The sequence below is a fragment of the Anomaloglossus baeobatrachus genome, chromosome 2, assembly GCF_048569485.1.
Source record: "Anomaloglossus baeobatrachus isolate aAnoBae1 chromosome 2, aAnoBae1.hap1, whole genome shotgun sequence".
Classification (NCBI taxonomy): Eukaryota; Metazoa; Chordata; class Amphibia; order Anura; family Aromobatidae; genus Anomaloglossus; species Anomaloglossus baeobatrachus.
In genome coordinates, this window is record NC_134354.1 from 213798962 (window position 1) to 213819381 (window position 20420).

The 20420-nt window shown below is 45.4% G+C and overlaps 1 protein-coding gene across 1 annotated transcript in view; it reads right to left on the minus strand.

Annotated features, from left to right (window-relative positions):
- The window catches only part of PTPN22 (protein tyrosine phosphatase non-receptor type 22), a 202840-nt gene that overhangs the window by 88659 nt on the left and 93761 nt on the right, over positions 1-20420 (minus strand). Inside the window, exons 4-11 of the mRNA XM_075335601.1 lie at positions 12732-12827; positions 8844-8882; positions 8632-8703; positions 8483-8542; positions 3686-3828; positions 3148-3214; positions 2986-3063; positions 687-779 (exon numbers count right to left, since the gene is read on the minus strand). Of these exons, the coding sequence (XP_075191716.1) occupies positions 687-779; positions 2986-3063; positions 3148-3214; positions 3686-3828; positions 8483-8542; positions 8632-8703; positions 8844-8882; positions 12732-12827 (648 nt within the window). The remainder of the gene's footprint in view (positions 1-686; positions 780-2985; positions 3064-3147; positions 3215-3685; positions 3829-8482; positions 8543-8631; positions 8704-8843; positions 8883-12731; positions 12828-20420) is intronic.

Genomic DNA, 20420 nt, shown 5'->3' on the forward strand with positions numbered 1-20420 from the left:
TCCTTTAACACCAATATTAATTAATCTTGATACACAACTCAACAATATCCTGCATAGATCTAGAACTACATTTAGTAAGAGGTGCACACCATTTAAAGTGTCTCTTTCACCAGATTTTACAATACAAACTAAATGCATTAAATTAATCTCTTACACCTAATGAGACTGGTGTACTTATTTTTAAAATCCATATCAGAATAGTTGTCTGATCTTGACATTAAAATGAGCTAAAGAGTGAAAGAGCTCATGAGGCCAAGTGTATTTAATCTGCTCCAATGTAGCCTGACTGACAGCTGCAGCTTGTACTAAGCATCACGAGATATCATCAGCAGCAGGGAGGAGGAACACTGAGGAGCTGTCAATTAGCCTATATAGATAGAGATTGATAACATTTTTCCAAAGGTTTTAAAATACTATTCTGATATATATCCTCATCAGATATGAAATCTATTTAATTACTCATTTTCATTGTTTAGGGTGCTTTATACTTTAGTTCAATGTATACACAGTATAAGGTAACTCCTTACTTCCAAGGCAACATGCCTTTATCTTATTCTACTGCATCGTCTATGCTTTATATAGGTGGGATACAAGCCAAGTGTATTGTCGTTATGCTAGGAGCACATAATATATCAGCTAGATATAGATATACATGACCAACGATTTTTGCTAGGCAAGACACTTACCATATTCTCCTCATCGCCTGATATCACATTCATCATCTCAAGTTCTTTTTTGAATAGATGAATCACTGCATTGTAGACAAGCTCATACTGTTCCTGGAAAATATTACAAACCAAACCATGTATGATTATATATTGTTAACTCTGTCAAGTTATTGAATTCTATCTATAGTGTTATTCTTAGTCATTATGTAGTTTTTAAAGTAGCACAGCATTTTTTTTATTGCACCACCGTACTGGTGATTTACGTATATATCTCCTGCTCCCATTATACTCACCTTATGGCATCTTCATCTTTTTTGTAGAGTTGCTCCAGAGGGTCTTCTGTCATTTATGACCTGTCAGCAGTTCCAGGGTTTCATGGAGAATGCCAGAGTTCATAAATCAATATAACTCTATTAGAGCCTCGTTCTGACCTCATTCTGGCTCTCATAGACTTGCATTGAGACTTTATGACGTAACTTGTGACTTCCAGCCAGTCAGACGTCACAGGCATAAGATGACGCCATGGGATCAGAGCAGTGCCAAAAAACAATGAAGCCGCCAGAAGGTGAATATGACAGTGCGCAGGGCCTTAGATTTAAAACACCACTTCAACATTAAAGAAAAAAAGGCTGGCGTGGGGCTTTAATACTATTAATATTATATTCTCATTTTTTCCTACATTTGCAATTTCATCGGGAATCTGAAAACTCCCACATACACATTCAACTACTGTCAGATCTTGCCAACGAGAGGAAGACAATCAAGAGGAAGTAGGCAGTCATCCGCAGCTCTGACTTTCTCTTGATTATTGATTTACCTGAAGGCGTGGAGAGTGATGCCAGAGCTGATTGGGCTGAAGAGCTCAAATTATGTAAGAATGCAACGTAAGCCCCGGGAGAGGGAGTGCTGGAACCAGAGGTGAGTATCAGTGTTCTTACTTTAATGGGGCAAACAGGCGGCTTAAAAAGGTTGTTGTCTGAGTACTGGACAACCCCATTTAAAGAGAACCTATCACCTCCTGGGAAACATATCGTAAAAGAATAATAACATTTATACCTTTCTCAAATATATATAATTAAGAAAATGAGTTACATATACATTGCCTCACTGATTTAGTGAGAAATGCTCTGGCCCGTTAAGAAAAGGAGACTAAAGCAAGCTCAAGTCAGGAATCTCACTATCTAAAAGCAGAGAATGGGTTTCTGTTCTGAGCTGGGGGATACCATTGTGTTCGTTTACAGTGCAGCACGTAAATAATGCAGAATATCTTTACTTCATGCTGAATGTAGTAATATAAAATCAGAATATTCCCTGTATAACATAGGAGCATCAGTACAGGTAAATTCTGTAGCCTTCTCTGAGTAGTTTGGCTGCTACTGTGTCTGTGCAGTGTATAGTCTAAGGGGTAACATCTCGCCTTGTGGAGAATGACATTCAAGTGTAAGGAGACTTATAGGCCATGCAGTGCTTCTCTGGGAAATGAAATATGCAAACTGCCTCTTGAGAGATGAAGAGGACTTGAACTCTAGTGCCATCTAGTGGTATTAGCAATCCTAAAAGTGAATATTTATCCTTATGTGAACCTTGTGAACCTTGCCTCATGACAGAATAAAGTCAAACCAGAATCTCTATTTGCAGACACTCGGTGTGGGTGTGGCCTCTCATCAGTGCAAATTTCTTTTCCTCTCATAATTTTCATAAGCAGTATATAGAAAGAGGCTCAAATTAATCCTTTACAAGCTGATGTGTCCTCCTATTAGCAGATTAACCCTTTACAAACAGCTGTGTCCTCTCTCAATACATTCATGATAAATTGCAATCGTCAGTTTCAGGCTCTTGGTTGAAAAGGAGACAATTTTCGCCTGATTTGCGTTTCACTGATTCACTGCACTTTGGGACAAACTTACGAAATGATTCACAATGTTTGTCATTCTGTTTAGCATAATTTATAAGAAAAATAATCTGATCTCTCATGGTATTTAATAGATAATTGCTTTGACAAATTGACAAGTTCATCCTAAATCCTGCTGATCTAAGCATTCAGGTGCTACATTGAAACCCCCTTTCCCAAATAAAACATCCCAATTGGATCAGATTTTGAGCTCACTCTGTATAAGTGGAACTAAATCCCGTGTCTCTGTAAATCCGAGACAAATCAGCAGATAACAAAATGTCATATAGTTGAGTAAAATCTTAGAATTTCATCTGCCGTCACTTCTTGTGTTTTTTTCACAACTGATAGGTCCTCTTTAAAGTGGTTTTCGACGTAAGGATAGCATTTACAGTAAAACATTGATTCTAATGATTAAGTACATACCTTGGTCTGGACTAGAGAAGACCTTTGCGTTCTCATTTCTTGGATAATAGAATAAATGCTGAAATTAACTGGAATAATCTAAATTGAGAGACAATATTAAAATGTGTTTTAAATACACTGAAACATCTGTCTGTCTCCAAATTATGAAATGACCAATCCTACCTGATCTTTAAGAAGTCTCCATATGTAATCAATGGTGCAAATGACGCCAGTCCGCCCACAGCCAGCACTAAATGTAACAACACATAACAAATGAAGCAATCAGATATATTTTTCATAGAGATTAATGTTTAATCAGACGATAATGATCGATGTTTTAGCCTGCAGTTATAGTAATCTGGACGTAGGTGGCGCAGCAGCTCCAATAATTCATCATCTTCGCGAGTCATATACAATTGTGGTGAACTGCTTGACGTTCTTCAATGTCGTCATATAGCTCTTTTCCATTAAACAGAAAATGATAGTAAAGATATAATAGTTTCCACTAGATAGGTAATATTATTTAAAAAATAATCACTTTTTTATGGTTATATAAAAACAATGGGAACCTGATGGAAACAAAGTAACTGAATTTTCCTATACTCTACATGTCTTTACTAAATGCCCTATATACATCACTAAATAAACTCTACATTTTTACATCCAGGAGCTATAACCTGATGCTGGAAACACTTTCGTATAGAAATCACGCTTTCCTTACCTGCAATGGATACATATTGGCGGGCTGTCATCTTTTTGGAGAAGACGAATGTCCTGTATCATTTCTAAGATGTGCTTCACTGAAGAGGGGACATCATGATCAGGCCAGTTCTTGTAATGAATTTGGTAAACTATTCGTATCTCCTGCATCAGAGAAGCAATGAGGCGCTGAAATAGCATACAATATTGACCAGGCTCTGATTGAGGATTGTTTCCAAATAGCCAGAGTAAATAAAAAATGGATTGATTTTCCCATCAGCCAAGACATATGAGCGCTTTTCTTTGCAGAATGAATTATAATATACCGTATAGCTGACACCCCCTGCTGATGGAATAGGCAAAGCTCCTGTGAAGCCCCGCAGGTGTAGTATCGGTGCATACCTTCAGGGACTCCACGTAGCTGGATCTGGTCACAGGTAGGAGATCTTCTTCTTGTCGTGACGCCACTCTCAGTATTGCGGTCAGTAGGGACCGCCACTGCAGGTTGAGGGTCGCCTGGGGCTGATGGTATGTGCAGTTAGTTGGAATAGCCTCCTGAGAGTGAGGCAAGCCCCAGGGCCCGATGTAGGTTTGTAGTACCACAAGTCGCAGAATGACTCACACAGGCAGAGCTGTCTTTCAAGGGCTTTACTCACATTTGATGGCAGGGTGAGTAGCCCGGGCGTAGCTGGGATGAACCAGATGGGAACCAGGTATCCTTCAGGCTGACTTTATGAGGGTGACTACTGACTCGCCTTCCTTAGCCCTTGGTGGTTTGGGGTGACCCCGACTTTGAGTCCCTATGGGGGTCACCCAGGGAAGATGCTGCAGCCTCTCTCCCCCTTTTGTTTGCCGTTTGCTTGTTCCCCGGACCAGGCCACTCCAGCTGCTTGCCTCCTGTGACCTATGGGCCCTCACTGCGGTTACGTGGCTGCGGCTTTTGTGGTGTTGTGGTGTGGGCTTTGAGAGCCCCACACCGGCAGGTTTAGCAGAAGAAAGCTGGATCTATCTTCGCTTCGGGATCTGCCGCCCGGTTGGGCCTGGTGCTCTCTAGCAGTCTCCTTACTTCCCACTCCGTGCTTTCTCTCTAGCTGAAGCTGGCTTTCAGGTAGCACTCCTAGTTGACCGTTCTCCCCCGTCAGTAGCCACTGCGCGGGCGCTGTTAGACAGCAACAGCCCCACAGGTCTGCTCCTCACCGAGCCCTATGGAGTTCTCTTCTAACTGACTCACATCTGGGACCTTCACTGCTGCTCCTGTCTGAGCTTCACTTTCCTGCTGCTCACTCCTCCACACTCTGCTGCAGACTCTAGACTGTTTACTCCTCCTTCTCTTTTCCCTTTTGTGCCTGCCTACGCCACCTAGCAACCAGACTCTCCACCACACCCCTTGAGAGGAGATGGAGGCTTTTGGCCCCCTCCACTATTCCAGTGAAGGTCAAGGCTTTGCCCCCTCCTGGGATCCCCAGGGGTCCTCTCATGGGTACATGTGTGAGACCTGATCACTATGCGCCTGTGTTCCACACCCCGGTCAGCCTTCTGGATTACCTGTGTTGTACTGTCCCCAGCATGGGTGCAGTACTCAGTGGTGCCTGACCAGGTCAGGGGCGCCACACTCCTATGCCCGTCCTATCCCCATGTGAAACACGTGAAGCAGAATACAATGGTTTATTTACTTGATCAACACATAAGAAATAGACTTAAAGGGAATCTGTCAGTCATGAATCCTGTATGGCTCTGCCGCTGCAGTGCAGGTATCTGTTCCAGGAATTATTTCTCTGCGGAGGAGCCTGTATGGCGTGGCCTCATTCCCGGGGTCACGCCGCCATATTTGGGCTCCAGTGATATTTCTGGCTTGGCGTCGTGCTACTCATGTGAGAGTGCTCTGCTCTGTTTCTCTTCTACCCCCGGTACAGTTGCTCTGTCTGACCTCCATCCCGCCTAACCTGCCTGACCTCCGTCCCTCCAGCCCTGCCTGACCTCCACTTTTCCTTCTTGTTCCGGCCTCCATCTGTCCTGCCCAGTCTTTCCTCTGTGTTCCCTAGTTCCCTGGTCTTCTGCCCTCCCTGGTGTCTCTCCTATGAAGTCTCTCCTCAGCTCTGTTCTTGACTGTGGCTAGTTGTGCTCCCTGGTTCAGAAATGACATCACGGCATTGACCCTTTTCTGATTGACTACTTTGACGTTTAGTTTGGTGACCTCTGGTGGGCTTCCGTAGTATTACACTCAGGTATAGTTTTCCTCCCTGAATGTAGGCACCACCCAGTGGTAGCCTGACACTGTCACCAGGTTTTGTCACCTAATCTGAGAGCAGCATAACGTAGGGGCAGATAGCCTGATTCCAGCAATGTGTCACTTACTGAGCTGCTTAGTGTAGTTTTGATAAAATCACTGTTTAATCAGAAGTAGATTATCATTAGAGGACTACGTGGTGTGCTACCAGGTAATCCGCATATTCATGAGCTCTGTATAACTGTTAGATCTGCAGCAGAGGAAACATTGATTTTATCAAAAAGACAACAAACAGTTGAGTAAATGACACATCGCTGGCATCAGGGTCTCTGTCTCTACATTATCCTGCTCTCGGATGATGGAGCAAGAACCTGGTGACAGATTCCCTTTAAGTGATTTGCTGTATGCCATAAACACGGTTAAGAAGCAAAAATGTAAACATCAGAATTGTAGTTTTTTGGTCACTATTCTTTCCCCCAATAAAGTCAACAAAAAGCAATCAAAATGGTGTATGTATCAATAAAATGTACAGTTCAAAACACAAAAAAAGCCCTAACACAAGTCTATCAATGAAAAAAAGATAAAAATAAATAATAAATAAATAATGGTATTTTCGCTATTTCAGTCCACTTAGCTTATTGTTTTTTATTCAGTTCAATATATTGTAAATTCAATCCTGTGATTAAAGTCAACTCATCCCACATAAAAGCTCTCATACAGGTAAATAGCCAAAAAAATGAAAAAAGTTATGGCACTTGGAAAAAGTGTCAGAAAAATCAAAAGCGAGTTATTGCTTAAACAGGGCTTTTCACTAGTTTAGCATGCATGCATTAGAATCCTAACTTTACACTATCTGCACAACAGAGAGGAGAAATGAAACAATATAAACTATACTCTATTCAGCACTGCAGCCACTATTTAATGATGTGGCCAGTTTAATATGCTAAATTGGCCTCTTTAAAACACCACTCCAGGGGGGTGGAGGGGGGTTTCAGGGCTGCAGTGGTGCTTTAAACCTAAGCCCCCTGCCCCTGTCATATCATCACCTGCCACTGTCTTCAACTTTTCTCCGGTCCCGTGGTGCCATCTTGTGACTGTAACTTTTGACTTACTGGAAGTCTGACATTACATCACAAGCACTCAATGCAACTCTATGAGAGCCAGAGCGAGGCTCTCCTAGACTTACAAAAATTGAGAAGAGGTTCCAGGGCACTACCCAGCACGCACTATGTCCAATAGGAGAAAAAACTCTTGTCCAGAGGCCAAAAACAAAGCAAGACCGGGGTGCATATATATATGTCAGTTGTCATTCAGCATGAACATAGAAAAGATATAGCACTCACCGTTTTTTTGCTGTGCATAGTGCCGTTTATTCAATGGTGGAGGTTACATGTGTGGAGAGGGCTGGTGGGGAGAAGGAGTGCACGCCGTATGTGGCAGACGACGGCCGTTTCGCACCTGTCCGGTGCTTCAGCTGGTCTCCTAGACTTACATTGAGTTGTGACCTCCAGCAAACAATGGAGCTGTCGGCAAATCACAAATCACTAAAGACTGATGGAGCAGCACTCCGGAGGTGTAATAAAGAAAAAAACACTAGAGTGGTGCTTTAAGGAGTTAATGAACTTGACATTATGTTTGTGATCTTAGGGGTGCTTCACACACAGCGAGCTCGCTGCCGAGATCGCTGCTGAGTCACGCTTTTTGTGACGCAGCAGTGACCTCATTAGCAATCTCGCTGTGTGCGACACTGAGCAGCGATCTGGCCCCTGCTGCGAGATCGCTGCTCGTTACACACAGCCCTGGTTCGTTTTCTTCAAAGCCGCTCTCCTGCTGTGACACACAGATCGCTGTGTGTGACAGCAAGAGAGCGACAAATGAAGCGAGCAGGGAGCAGGAGCCGGCGTCTGACAGCTGAGGTAAGCTGTATCCAAGATAAACATCGGGTAACCAAGGTGGTTACCCGATATTTACCTTAGTTACCAGCCTCTGCAGCTCTCACGCTGCCTGTGCTGCCGGCTCCGGCTCTCTGCACATGTAGCTGCTGTACACATCGGGTTAATTAACCCGATGTGTACAGCAGCTAGGAGAGCAAGGAGCCAGCGCTAAGCAGTGTGCGCGGCTCCCTGCTCTCTGCACATGTAGCTGCATTACACATCGGGTTAATTAACCCGATGTGTACTGTAGCTAGGAGAGCAAGGAGCCAGCGCTCAGTGTGCGCGGCTCCCTGCTCCCTGCTCACACTGGTAACTAATGTAAACATCGGGTAACCATACCCGATGTTTACCTTAGTTACCAGTCTCCGCAGCTTCCAGACGGCGGCTCCGTGCAAGCGCAGCGTCGCTTGCACGTCGCTGCTGGCTGGGGGCTGTTCACTGGTCGCTGGTGAGATCTGCCTGTTTGACAGCTCACCAGCGACCATGTAGCGATGCAGCAGCGATCCTGACCAGGTCAGATCGCTGGTCGGATCGCTGCTGCATCGCTAAGTGTGAAGGTACCCTTAGATGATTGTTCTAGTGATAGATCTGCTTCAAGACAATAAAAAGGTGTGCTTATACAATGCATCTATGCAGAAAAAAATCCTATAGCTCTTACATTCCCATATGTCACGGCCAATAGCCTGATAACATAATCCATCTTCTTCTCCTCTTTAGTCTAAGGAACAAGGAAGGATAATTAAAAGGATGGACACATTACAGATTGCTGCTTGTGCAAATCACTAAAATAGTGATAATAATACTTACACATGTAACAGAGAATGGTCCGCACTGTAACACGTCACATCCTACTTCTGCCCAATAACGTTCACACTTTTTCTAGATGTGGAGGAAACACTTTTATTTAGTTGTTTGGGGGGGAGTTGGGGGTATTATGTACGAATAAGAATTTATGAACAAGATATAAAGTTTAACGATGAGAGAGAAGAAAATTATAATCTATTGGCTTTTAAACTTACTTTCCCCATTTCAAACTCCATACAGGCCATGACAATTATCTGGAAAGCAAAAAGAAAAAAATAAATATATATGTATATTATATATTATATATATATATATATATATATCTACACAGTAGATACAAATATGATACATATATGTATAAGGACAGTATTTTGGTTTCAGGAGATTTATATTATTCATGGTATAATGAATAATATAAATTAAATAAAATGGTATAAACTGAATGGTATAAATTGAATAAAATGGTATATTCATGGTATAATGAAAAGTGAACAAGGATATTTAACAATATACCATCTTTATCAGTTCTTTATGAATTGTAAAAATGTCTGCTTGCTGCCATTCCCAACAGCCTCCATTATTTATATGCAGTGAATAAAAAGAGTTTTATCCATAGAAAATACTGGCATTGGAATACCTCTTTAACTGATTTGCTTACAAGATAAAACGTGTGAGATAAAAGTCATGAGTGTGTCACAGCCTGATATGATGTTGGGGGAATGTGGGATCACAAGGTCACAGTGCATTGTTGATCGCAGATCTGCTTTACCCTGAGCTGGAATGTATTTAATTCAATCAAGTACTGAAGGGATTAAGGTTCATTTCTATCCTACAGTGATCGAACACGTAGTTCTAACCTCAGCTACAGCCACTCCCTTCAGATACAAATATCCACTCCTCACTCCTCCCAATGCCAGCTATAGTTCATAACAATGCTCTGCTACATGTCTAGCGACTCTGAACCACTCAGGGCACTACTAGGTAGTGCATCCTCACCAGGATGCAGGGCCTACCCCCAGGGACCTGGAACACCAGTGCTAGTGACATCTGCACACACCAAAATCCCAGTTTCCACTCCACACCAGCGGTAATTGGCTAGTCAGACAATAAAGGGATGGCCACCTAGAGGGCGGAGCCAGTCCAGGGGACTAGACAGCCTGGTGGGAGGGGACAGTGAGAAGTCAAGAGTAGAGACTCAAGCAGAGAGACGTGCCTAGAGCTGGGTCGTGTAACGGTGACCAGGGGGCACAGGAGAGTGGTCGCCAGTGTAGGTACACCTACGTACCACTGGGACCAGAGCACCGATGGGGCACAGGGAACTAGGTCAGGCATCAGCTTCACGTGGCCTGGAAAATATCTGCACAGTGAGGGGACCTCCACGGACCTCACTGACCCACTGATCCAGGGGCATCAGCAGTAACGACCTGAACCAGCCGTCCAAGGGCCCAACTGTGAGTAAAGACTGTTAAATTACAACCCACGGTGTGCGTCCCTTCTTCGGTGAAAGTGTATACCATACATCTCCGGGGTTCAGCCCTACCTGTGGAGGGCCTACCTCCACAGCTGCTATCACCACCAGCCCTAGGGATAACCAATGCAGCAGTGGCGGTTCCATCATTTTAACTGCAACTCGCAGGTGAGCGTCACACCAATGACTTTTATCTCCCCTGTAAATACTCCCCATTAAAAAGTGTCCCCAGGGTCACGGAACCGGGCAACGGCCAGCATTCACCCGTGACACAGCATCCCCGTAAATATACGGCCTGGGACTGAGTACCCCATAGCCCTGGGTGACACACATACAAAAAAAATAAATTTTTGATTACATCAGAACAGCTGCACCCAGTAAATTAAGTGATACATTGTTAGATTCAGGATGTATTTGCCTACATTATGCTGCTCTCAGATGAGGTAGCAAAAATTTGCTGGCAGACTCCCTTTAACTTATACCTCTAATAGATGGAACAAAACAGCTAGCGTTCTAATTTGCTTCTCTGTTTTCCCAAGGAGCATTGCTTGGCCAATATGTTTCACTTTGCCAGCTGGTGGTCTCCGCCAGGAAAAATAGTACCCTCTAATTTGCAGAAAAATGTACTGTGTCTCCTTGGCTTCTGCTTTAAATGGAAGGCGTTATCTCTGTTAGGAGCTTAGATGCAAAGACCTTTAATGGGAACCTGTCAGGTCCAATATGCACCCAGAACCATGAGCAGTTCTTGATGCATATTACTAATCCCTGTCTAAGGCTACTTTCACACATCCGGTTTGAGCAGTGCGGCTCAATCCGGCTGTGAAACCTATGCAATGGATGCGGCGAAAACACCGCATCCTTTGCATAAGTTTTTACATGCGGTCGGTCCATTTTTTTCCGGTTGCGGCACGCTACTGAGCATGCGCAGTGGAAGAAACCGCATGCGGCGGCTGGATGCATTTTTTCCGCATCGCGCCGCATCCGGCGTCCATAGGCATGCATTGAAAATGCGCCGCAGCGTCCGGATGCGGTGCGATGCGTTTTTGTTTTGCCGGAGCAAAAAACGTTGCAAGCAACGTTCCATCCGGCCGCGGCATCAGCTAAATCTGCCGCATGTGGCATAAACCGGACAGAACGCAAGCCCATGCGGCACAATATGGCACTAATGTAAGTCTATGCAAAATAAAACGCAACCGGCGGCAAAAAAAATGGTTGCGGTTGTTCTGCAGAGTGCCATATTGTGCCGCAGAGCAAAAACCGGATGTGTGAAAGTAGCCTTACTGTCCCAGTATACACTACCATAGATAAAGAGATCTTTAGAAAAAGTATTCTAAAGATCTTGTATCGTATGCTAATAAGGGACTAGCGCCCTGGGCGTTAGTTTCCCTTGCCAGTCGTCCCCCATTAGCATGTTAGTACGCTCCTGTGGGTGTGCTATCATGCTAATGAACGTGCAGTGTCACAGGATGATCTCACTCACCTCTCTGCTGCCATCGCTGGATTTCGGCTCAGTGTGCATGACCCCGGAGTTTGGGTCCAGCGCACTATGAAGCTGGTTATACGCGTCCTGGCTTCACACTGAAGTAGTGCACATGACCCAAACTCCAGGGTCATGCGCACTGAGCCGAAATCCAGCAATGGCAGAGGAGAGGTGAGTGTGACCATCCTGTGATGCTGCGTATTCATTAGCATGATAGCACACTCACAGGGGCGTACTAACATGCTAATGAGGGGCGACTGACCGGGGAACTAACGCCCAGGGGCTAGTGCCCTCGCTCATTAGCATATTATAAAGAATCTTTATAAACACTTTTTCTAAAGATCTCTTTATCTATGCTAGTGTATACAGGGACGGTTAGGCAGGGATTAGCAATATGCACAGAGAATTGCTTGTGGTTCTGGGTGCATATTGCACCTGTCAGGTTCCCTTTAACCCTAGAACGCGCAACCATAGAAATCAACCATAGAAAACCTAGCAGGCCTGCGAGGCCCCAAGTACGTTCTAGGGTTAAATATATAAAATGGTACCTCGGAGGTGTACCCACCTAATGGTTTCAGAAGATTGCTTTCTATAAGTTATGCAATTATACAGCCGCTAGTGAGGTCAGATAATATGGATGTGTATATTGGCCATTTACTCTCATTTACCACATTATATGGTATAATGAGTGTCAATTTTACAACACGTAATCCACAGTTTACCATCAATACTGTTCATATTAATTTTAATACTTTAGGCTTCATTTGGATGTCACTGATTTTTCTCGTAAATAAAAACATGTAATATTTTTCATCAGTGTTCTGGATCTGATCTTCATCAGTGTATCAGTTTTTAGCATCAGTGTATCATCAGTGATAAGAAATGCAAAATGTACTGTACGTGGATAGCACATGGATGTCAGTGTGAGCCGTCTGATTTTTCACAGACTCATAAATTTGTATAGGTTTTTTGTCTTGTGTCTCTGATCAAAAATGGACATATGTCGGTGACTTTTTGCACAGTCTGGAAAATAGCATAGACACGTGAATAGCCCCACAGACTATTAAGGGTATATGTTCTATTTGTGGAAATCACAGATATAATGTCTGTCATCTGAATGAGGCCTTGTGCTTTTATTACAAGTACTTTTCTTACCCCAGTATTATATTCCCAGATCATTCTCCAGAAATCTGTGACAGTACTTGGCAGGGGACCTTGAGTAGCAATATATGCCTTAGGACCATAAACACCCTGTAATAAACAAAAATATAAACAATATTGTCAAAACAAAAAAATTGAATTGGATTTTATGAATAAAGATTGCATGACTTGGATAGTCCAGTTTTTAATCCAGTTATACTAAAAATATAACAGGGTCATAGGAATAATATCTGCTTATGCATTTCAGGTTAGTCTTGGGGGAACAGTTCGTTTGTGGTCGTTTGTGGTCATTATCAAGTGTATACAATCAGGAGGCATGTGCCTGGCAGTAGATGTGCCAAGGCATTCATCCACCATAGGGGCCCTCTGTAAACAAACGTCCACTGCATGGTATACATTGCTTTGCAGTGGCTCTCAATATAGGAAAGTGCATCCAGCTTTGCTTTTGTGATGTTAGCCACTACTTACGGGAAGTATGGGCAAAAGAGTATTTATTAAAGCTGGGTCTGCTAACAGGATGACACGTATGAATGGAGCGCCTCTGAAGCCACCAGGGAGCTACAAGGTTCTGCATCCTCACCAGGATGCAGGGCCTACCCCTTAGGGCCCCGGAAGACCAGTGTCGGTAACACACAAAAACTCCAGGTAATCCCAGTCTTCCCCAACAATCCCCTATACAATGGTGCAAGGTTAGGGTCGGACCAATGGATGGCTGCCTAGAGGTGGAGCCAGTCCAGTCCACTAGTTAACCAGGTGGGAGGGGCAGACAGTGGACAGTCAGTCTGAGTTTGAGGAGAGAGTGAAGATGGATATGTGGAAACGCACTGACATGGAGTTGACAGTAACCTGGTACCCAGGAGGGTAGTTGCTGGTGGAGTACGGTGAAGTACTCCCAGAACTATGCACCAACGGGGTACAGGACCCTAGGACAGGCAGAAACTCCAAGCCAACCTGTTAACACCTGCACAGCGAGGAGACCATCAAGGACCTCACTGACCCTAAAATTCCGAGACTCAGTACCAAATAGAGAGTCGGGGACAGGACCAGAGACTCCAACCCTACAGGGTTCACGCTACCGTCATACGGACAAAAGTGGAAAGAAACACCACCGGATGGGGACCCCCAGTTGCTTTACGCCACGGGAATCCACTAACCAGAGACAGGTGCAGGGGAAGAAGGTACCAGATTACTACACTGGCACTGGGACAAAGGGGACCTGAAGGTGAAACCAGCCGACCTCGGGTGACCAGTTACCACTAGAAAGTGAGTAAAGAACCAGTTGCACTAAACTCCTTGTGTGGACTACCTTCTTCCAACACCCGTCACTACACCTGCCCTCTGGGGCCCAGCCCTGCTTGCAGAGGGTCTAAAATCCAGGCTGCTATTAACACCAGCCCCAGGAGTGGACATTGTGCAGTGGCGGCTCCATCCACACAGCCGCAACACCGCAAGTGGCATCACGTATGAACACCAATCTAATCCCCTGTAAATAAATACCCCTTTACAAAAAGGGCCCAGGGCACGGAACCGGGCAATGGCCACCAAAGTGACATTCATCAGATATACACTGCCTGGGACCGACATGAGCACAAGGAGAAAACAGAGGCGTAGTTAGGTCCATATCCAGTACAGCATGTAATAAGTTCAGGGAGTAAACAGAGACATGGTCAGGTAACAGTCCGAGGTCAAAGGGCAAGAGGTCACGACAGGATTAGGGAGTGGGCAGAGAGGAGTCAAATACCAGTCAGGGGTCAGAAAACAAAGATCAGAACTCTAACAGAGACACAAGCCAACAGCACAACTGCAGAACCAGAGAATACAACTGGTGAAGTGCTGGCCGAGCATGCTCATTAAATAGCCTGAGCAATGATCAGGGAAGTAGAACACCTGAGTAATGAGCACCAACATGGAATCCAGTGCTGCCAATCAAACTGCTAGCTCAGTAACTCAGGAAAGTGCAGCCGATAGTCTCCAAAAGCAAGATGCTCTGCACATAGGAATCATGACGGCTTTCTTATACGCATATTCAAATGGTAAGAAAGCATAACCTGACCAGACAGAGCCCAAAAGACACACTTCGGGCTTCCCACTGGTTAACAGAGGCTTATGGGAACATTACACCTAACATTTACTATAGGCTAAGTGCACACCTAGCTTTATCCATGCCTTAGGATCTTTTACACATCCCAATAACAACTCAATTAATTTCAATTAATATATAAATACAGTATATATACATATATATATATATATATTTATATATAGATATATATATACAGTATATATATATATATATATATATATATATATATATATCCACTGTATATATATATATATATATATATATATATATATATATATATATATAGTTACATAGTTTATATGGTTGAAAATACACAAATGTCCAGCAACGTTAACCAAGGAATAGAAAAAAGACAAGGGGGAGATGCACATCAGGACCACAATGCGTGATCCTGTCCTGCCCTAAGAAGCTAACCTTTTCCTCTTAATCCCAATTGTTGATTCACTGAACCAAACATTCAGAAAAGAACTTTACATTTATTCACCCATATTTATTATTGTCTAGCTCGATATTATATTGAGAAACAATGTTTCTCTCAAATACCTTGTGTTGGCAATAGTGCCTGTGAGAAGCGTTATTGCAGACCTCTGTTCCCGGCTCCGGTGACATCCCCGTCAAGTGCTGCACATGTCACATCCTGTATTCTTCCTCACTCACTGAGCAGTGAGCGGCGTTTCACCGCTGTAACAGCCCATCTGCTCCCTGCTCCCCCTCCTTCCTCCCTCCTAGCACAGCACAGCTCGTCGCGTCTCTTGCTTGCAGCGAAGAATACAGCCGGCTGCACGGATGTGACGTGTGCAGCACTTGACATGACGTCACCGGAGCCGGGAACAGCGGTCTGCAATAGCGCCTCTCACAGGCACTATTGCCAACACAAGGTATTTGAAAGAAACATTGTTTCCCAATATAATATCGATCTGGACCATAAAAAATATGGGTGAACCACCCTTTTAAGCAAGGCCGGACATGTCTACTTGGAACATAGCTGGAAGTATGCAAATCTCATATTTATGTGCTTCCCCTGTGCCAGCAGCCGGCGCTGCTCGAATCCAGGGCCTACGGTACGGCTCGAGGGGTTCCCTGGACCCGGGGGTCGCGCGGACACTCCGAATAAAAGGGGGACGTATTTGTACGGGATTGATTGTAGAATGTCTGAGACGCCACCCATGGTGTGTGGTGAAGTGGGACACCACCGCTGCTGTCGTGGGATACCCGGGGGAGATGTAATGGCAGCCGGATGATAACCCCTCCGTGGGTAGGGATGGTTGCCCCAGGGCCCAGTGTCTCTGTGCAGGGTATGGCGATGGCAGGGGCTTGCACGCCCAGATGGACCAGGGAAGAGTTGGTTGCTCACTATTGAATGAATCACACAAGTCTTTTGGTAAACCAAGGTGCTGGTGGCCGGCAGCCGCGGCCGGTTGTACTCTAGTCCTCCCACACGGGCTGGTGGTCGCTGTCCTTTCCTCTGCACTGTTTTTGTGTATTGTGGGCTGCCTGGTTTGGAACTCAGGAGTCCGCTCCCGGCTTTCTGTGTGCCTGAGGAGCCATGCTCGCTGACGCTGACCCGTGGGATCTATGGGCCCTGGCGATTGCCCTATTCCTCTCTGTGGGTGGTTGTCTGCTTTTGGGACTTTGGATGGTACTGGCCCTTTAATCCTGCCCTCAATCGGTTAATTAGCTAGGTCGCTGGTTTCGGTCCTGGCTTCAGGGTCCGAGTACCCTTTCTGTGACGGTTTCCGGTCGGGTCTCCGGTGTCGGTATCGGCGGGTTCCAACCCTTCTCCGGTCCTCCTCGGATCTGCCGAGCCGTCTTCCTGTCTCCTACTGACGGAGACCACTGTCTTCCACCTAGCCAAGGCACCAGGGCTCCGGCCCTGGCACCGTTCAACTTGAAATTCTCCTCTGCTGGAGCTACACCTAGCTCCAGCCCACACTCCTCTCAACTTGAACTTCAAAACTTTACTCCTTGCTTTCCTGCACTGGGCTGACTAGACCCCTAGGTGGGCGTTCCCTAACCGCCTGGTCCCGCCCACTGGTGTGCCTGTCTTGCCCTAAGTGGGGGTGACTAGGGTTTCAGGTCGGCTGTATGTAACCTAGGTCAGGGAAGGTGTTATGCGGGGGCCTATGTGTGACTACTGGTTTTGCCAGGGCATCACGTTTGCAATTACATGACCGCCCGCTCCTGGTGCCAGCACCAGAGAATCCTGATAGTTTGCACACTGTGATGATTCCAAAAATTGCAGTCACACAGAGAGACTGCCAACTTGACCCCCAAGTCTGGACAACCTCTTTAATTTAATAGGCAACAATGGTTCAAGTGATGAAGCGCCAGAAAACCTGAGTCCTAGTTCAATAAAATGTCATGCATTGTCGTCATTTATGGCTCTAACATTTAAAGGAAACCTGACAGGTTGGATAATCCTATGTAGGGTTAACCTGTAGGTTAAGAAAGAAGCCCAACCCCTATACTGAAAGATAAAATGAACTTTATTCCACCCGTGAGCTCCTGGCTTTAGGTCATACAGGTGTGCCGATGTGGCTATAGTCACTGCTCACCGCTGATTATAAGCACACCTTCACACTTATGTGGAGCTATAGTACATGGGTCTGAACTGATGCACTGCAGAACCAACTGTTAGGGCTCACTCACACAAGTGCATAACACAGATTAGGGCTATCCAATGTCTTATTGGATAACCCTTGGACCAATGTTATACTACAAGGCAGTGCCAACCAGCGCTATTTTTTTTCTCATTTGCATACTAAAAAAAGTCGCAAGTCGCAGTATGCTTTGATCTTTAGCATATATCGGATGCCGCACATTTATTTAAGTCTATGGGTATGTATAGAACATCAGACTGTACTCGGATGTCATCCCAGTGTAGTGCAATCTTTTCTGACACTGCCAATGGAGAAAGTGGACACATTAGGCTGGAAACACACCTATGCATGTAAAATCGGTCCGACTAGGCTGGAAAAAACTCGGCCGATTTTAGTTCACGTTAGGACCGATTGCAATGCAAGTGCAATGCTATTTTTGAATAATGTAATGATTTGGCTAGCGTGTGTAATGCGTGTGTAATGCGTGTGTGTTCCTTTTTTTTCTCAGCAGCTGTCATCTGCCATTGAGCTCTGCTACATGGCCGCTGACAGCAGCCACAGACAGAGGCATGTAGCAGAGCTTAATAGCCACTGACAGCAGACACAGACAGAGCCGCACGATCAGAATGAAGTCGGATTAACTTCACCCGACTTCATTGTCATCCTGCGGCTCTGTCTGTGTGGCATGGCCTGATTTTCGGTCACCGGTGAAGGTGTCACCGGTGACCACAAATCCCCTGAGTGACCGTAGTGAGTCGCGTTATCAGCAGTGCCATCACTGAGGTTACCCGCGGCCACAGCTGAAGTCCTCCCGCTGAGATCTGTGGCCGCGGGTAACCTGAGTGACGTCATCGCTGATAGCGCGACTCACTTCAGTCGCTGCGGGGAGCTCACAGACAGCGGTCCTGCTCTGTGACCGCTCTCTGTCAGCTTCCGATGTAGCAGAACTGACAGCGTCGAGGGACCTCTGTGGATTACGTCGGACATGGAAGGGTATTTGGAGACTTGAATAAAGTGGTGAAAGAGGTTGTTTATTTTTGTTATTTATTTCAAATAAAGGATTTTTTGGTGTATGTCTTCATTTACTTTATCTTACAGGTTAATCATGGAAGGTATCTCGGGGAGACGCCTGCCATGATTAATCTAGGACTTAGTGGCAGCTATGGGCTGCTGCCATTAACTCCTTATTACCTCGATTGCCAACGCACCAGGGCAATTCGGGATGGCCGTGTACAGTCCCGGGACTGTCGCATCTCATGGATTCGGCTATTCCAGCCGACTGCTGGCTGATATTGTTAGGGTGGGGGGCTCCACATAACGTGGGGCTCCCCATCCTGAGAATACCAGCCTACAGCCGTATGGCTTTACCCTGGCTGGTATTAAAATTGGGGGGACCGCACGCCGTTTTTTTTTAATTATGTATTTATATTTTTAACTGCATGATATAGACCCGCCCACCGGCAGTTGTGATTGGTTGCAGTGAGACAGCTGTCACTCATCGTGGGGGCGTGTCTGAGTGCAACCAATCATAGGCGCCGGTGGGCGGGGAAAGCAGGGAATACGAGATTGAATAATGAGTGGCCGGCTTTTTCAAAAGAGGAGAAGCCGCCGGAGCAGTGTGACCGCCGTGCAGCGCTGCGCTGGTGATCGGGGATCGGTGAGTATGAGAGAGGGGGGAAGAAGGATAGACCGACATGGACAGAGAGAGAGAGAGACCGACAGAGAGAGAGACCGACACACAGACCGACTGACAAAGAGAGAATAGAGACCGAGAGGGAGAGACCGACTGACATTAATCGCATGTTTCTCAAAACACTGGAAATGAGTGAGGTCTCACAATGTCGGTCAATCTCTATAATTGACCGACATTGTGAGACCTCACTCATTTCCAGTGTTTTGAGAAACATGCGATTAATGTATTTAGAAAAACGAATGTCACTAGGATGGTGTGAGTGCCGGTCCGTGTGACATGCATTTTTTTCACGCTCCCATAGAGTTGCATTGGAGAGACTCTGCGAGAAACTCTCCAAAAAGCAGCCTGCTGCGATTTTTTTCTCAGTCCGATTTGAACTGAGAAAAAAATCACAGATTAGAGCTGAATCATTGAATAACATGTGTCCGAGTGCAATGCGAGAATTTCTCGCATTGCACTACTGCGATAAACTCGCAAGTGAGAAGCCACCCTTAAGCTCTCCATCTTCTCCTCACTTGTGCTCTGATTCTTGCATGCAAGAAAATCAGACCACAGTAAGGCCTCCTCACACGTGTGTATAAATCACGTACTGTGTTTCCCTGAAAATAAGCCCTAGCAGGAATTTTCTGCCTTTTCGTGGAAAGGCTTAAATATAAGCCCTAACCCAAAAATAAGCCTTAGTTACTGTTCAATAATGATGCGTCCATAGAGCTAAAAAAAAGTTAAAGGATACTGCAGGACACATCATAAAAGAAAGCAGACACCCCCAAAAAAATAAGACACACCTCACAATCATACCTGCCAAACCGGGAAGCTGTGGAACGCAAGGCCCTACAGTGAAACATATTGAGGACCTATGGACTAATGCACACACACACACCCGGTGATACCGTAATGCTCCGGTGACCTGGGATGCTATGGAACGCTAGGACCTGTGGTGGAACACATCGAGGGCCTGCAGTGGAATGCAGCGATGCATTCCACCGCAGGTCCTCGATGCACTCCAGCGCAGGTCTTCACGTTCACAGCATTCCAGGTCCCCCTGTCTGCCGAAAGCAGTGCGGTATTAATGGAAGTTTGTGTGTATGTATATGTGTCTGATGTGTCTGACCGGAAGTAGGGGTGGACTGCTGTGAAGAAGTCAAGGACCTACAGGGAGCGCGTGCTTAGTACCTAGAAGCGACACAGATGTCCGGGGTCTGATACGTATGATTCTCCAGGAGGGGCTGCCATTTTTGAGGTGTAAACTGACTCCCAACCTGTATTTCCCGTAAATTAAGCCCTACCGTGAAAATAAGTCCTAGCGC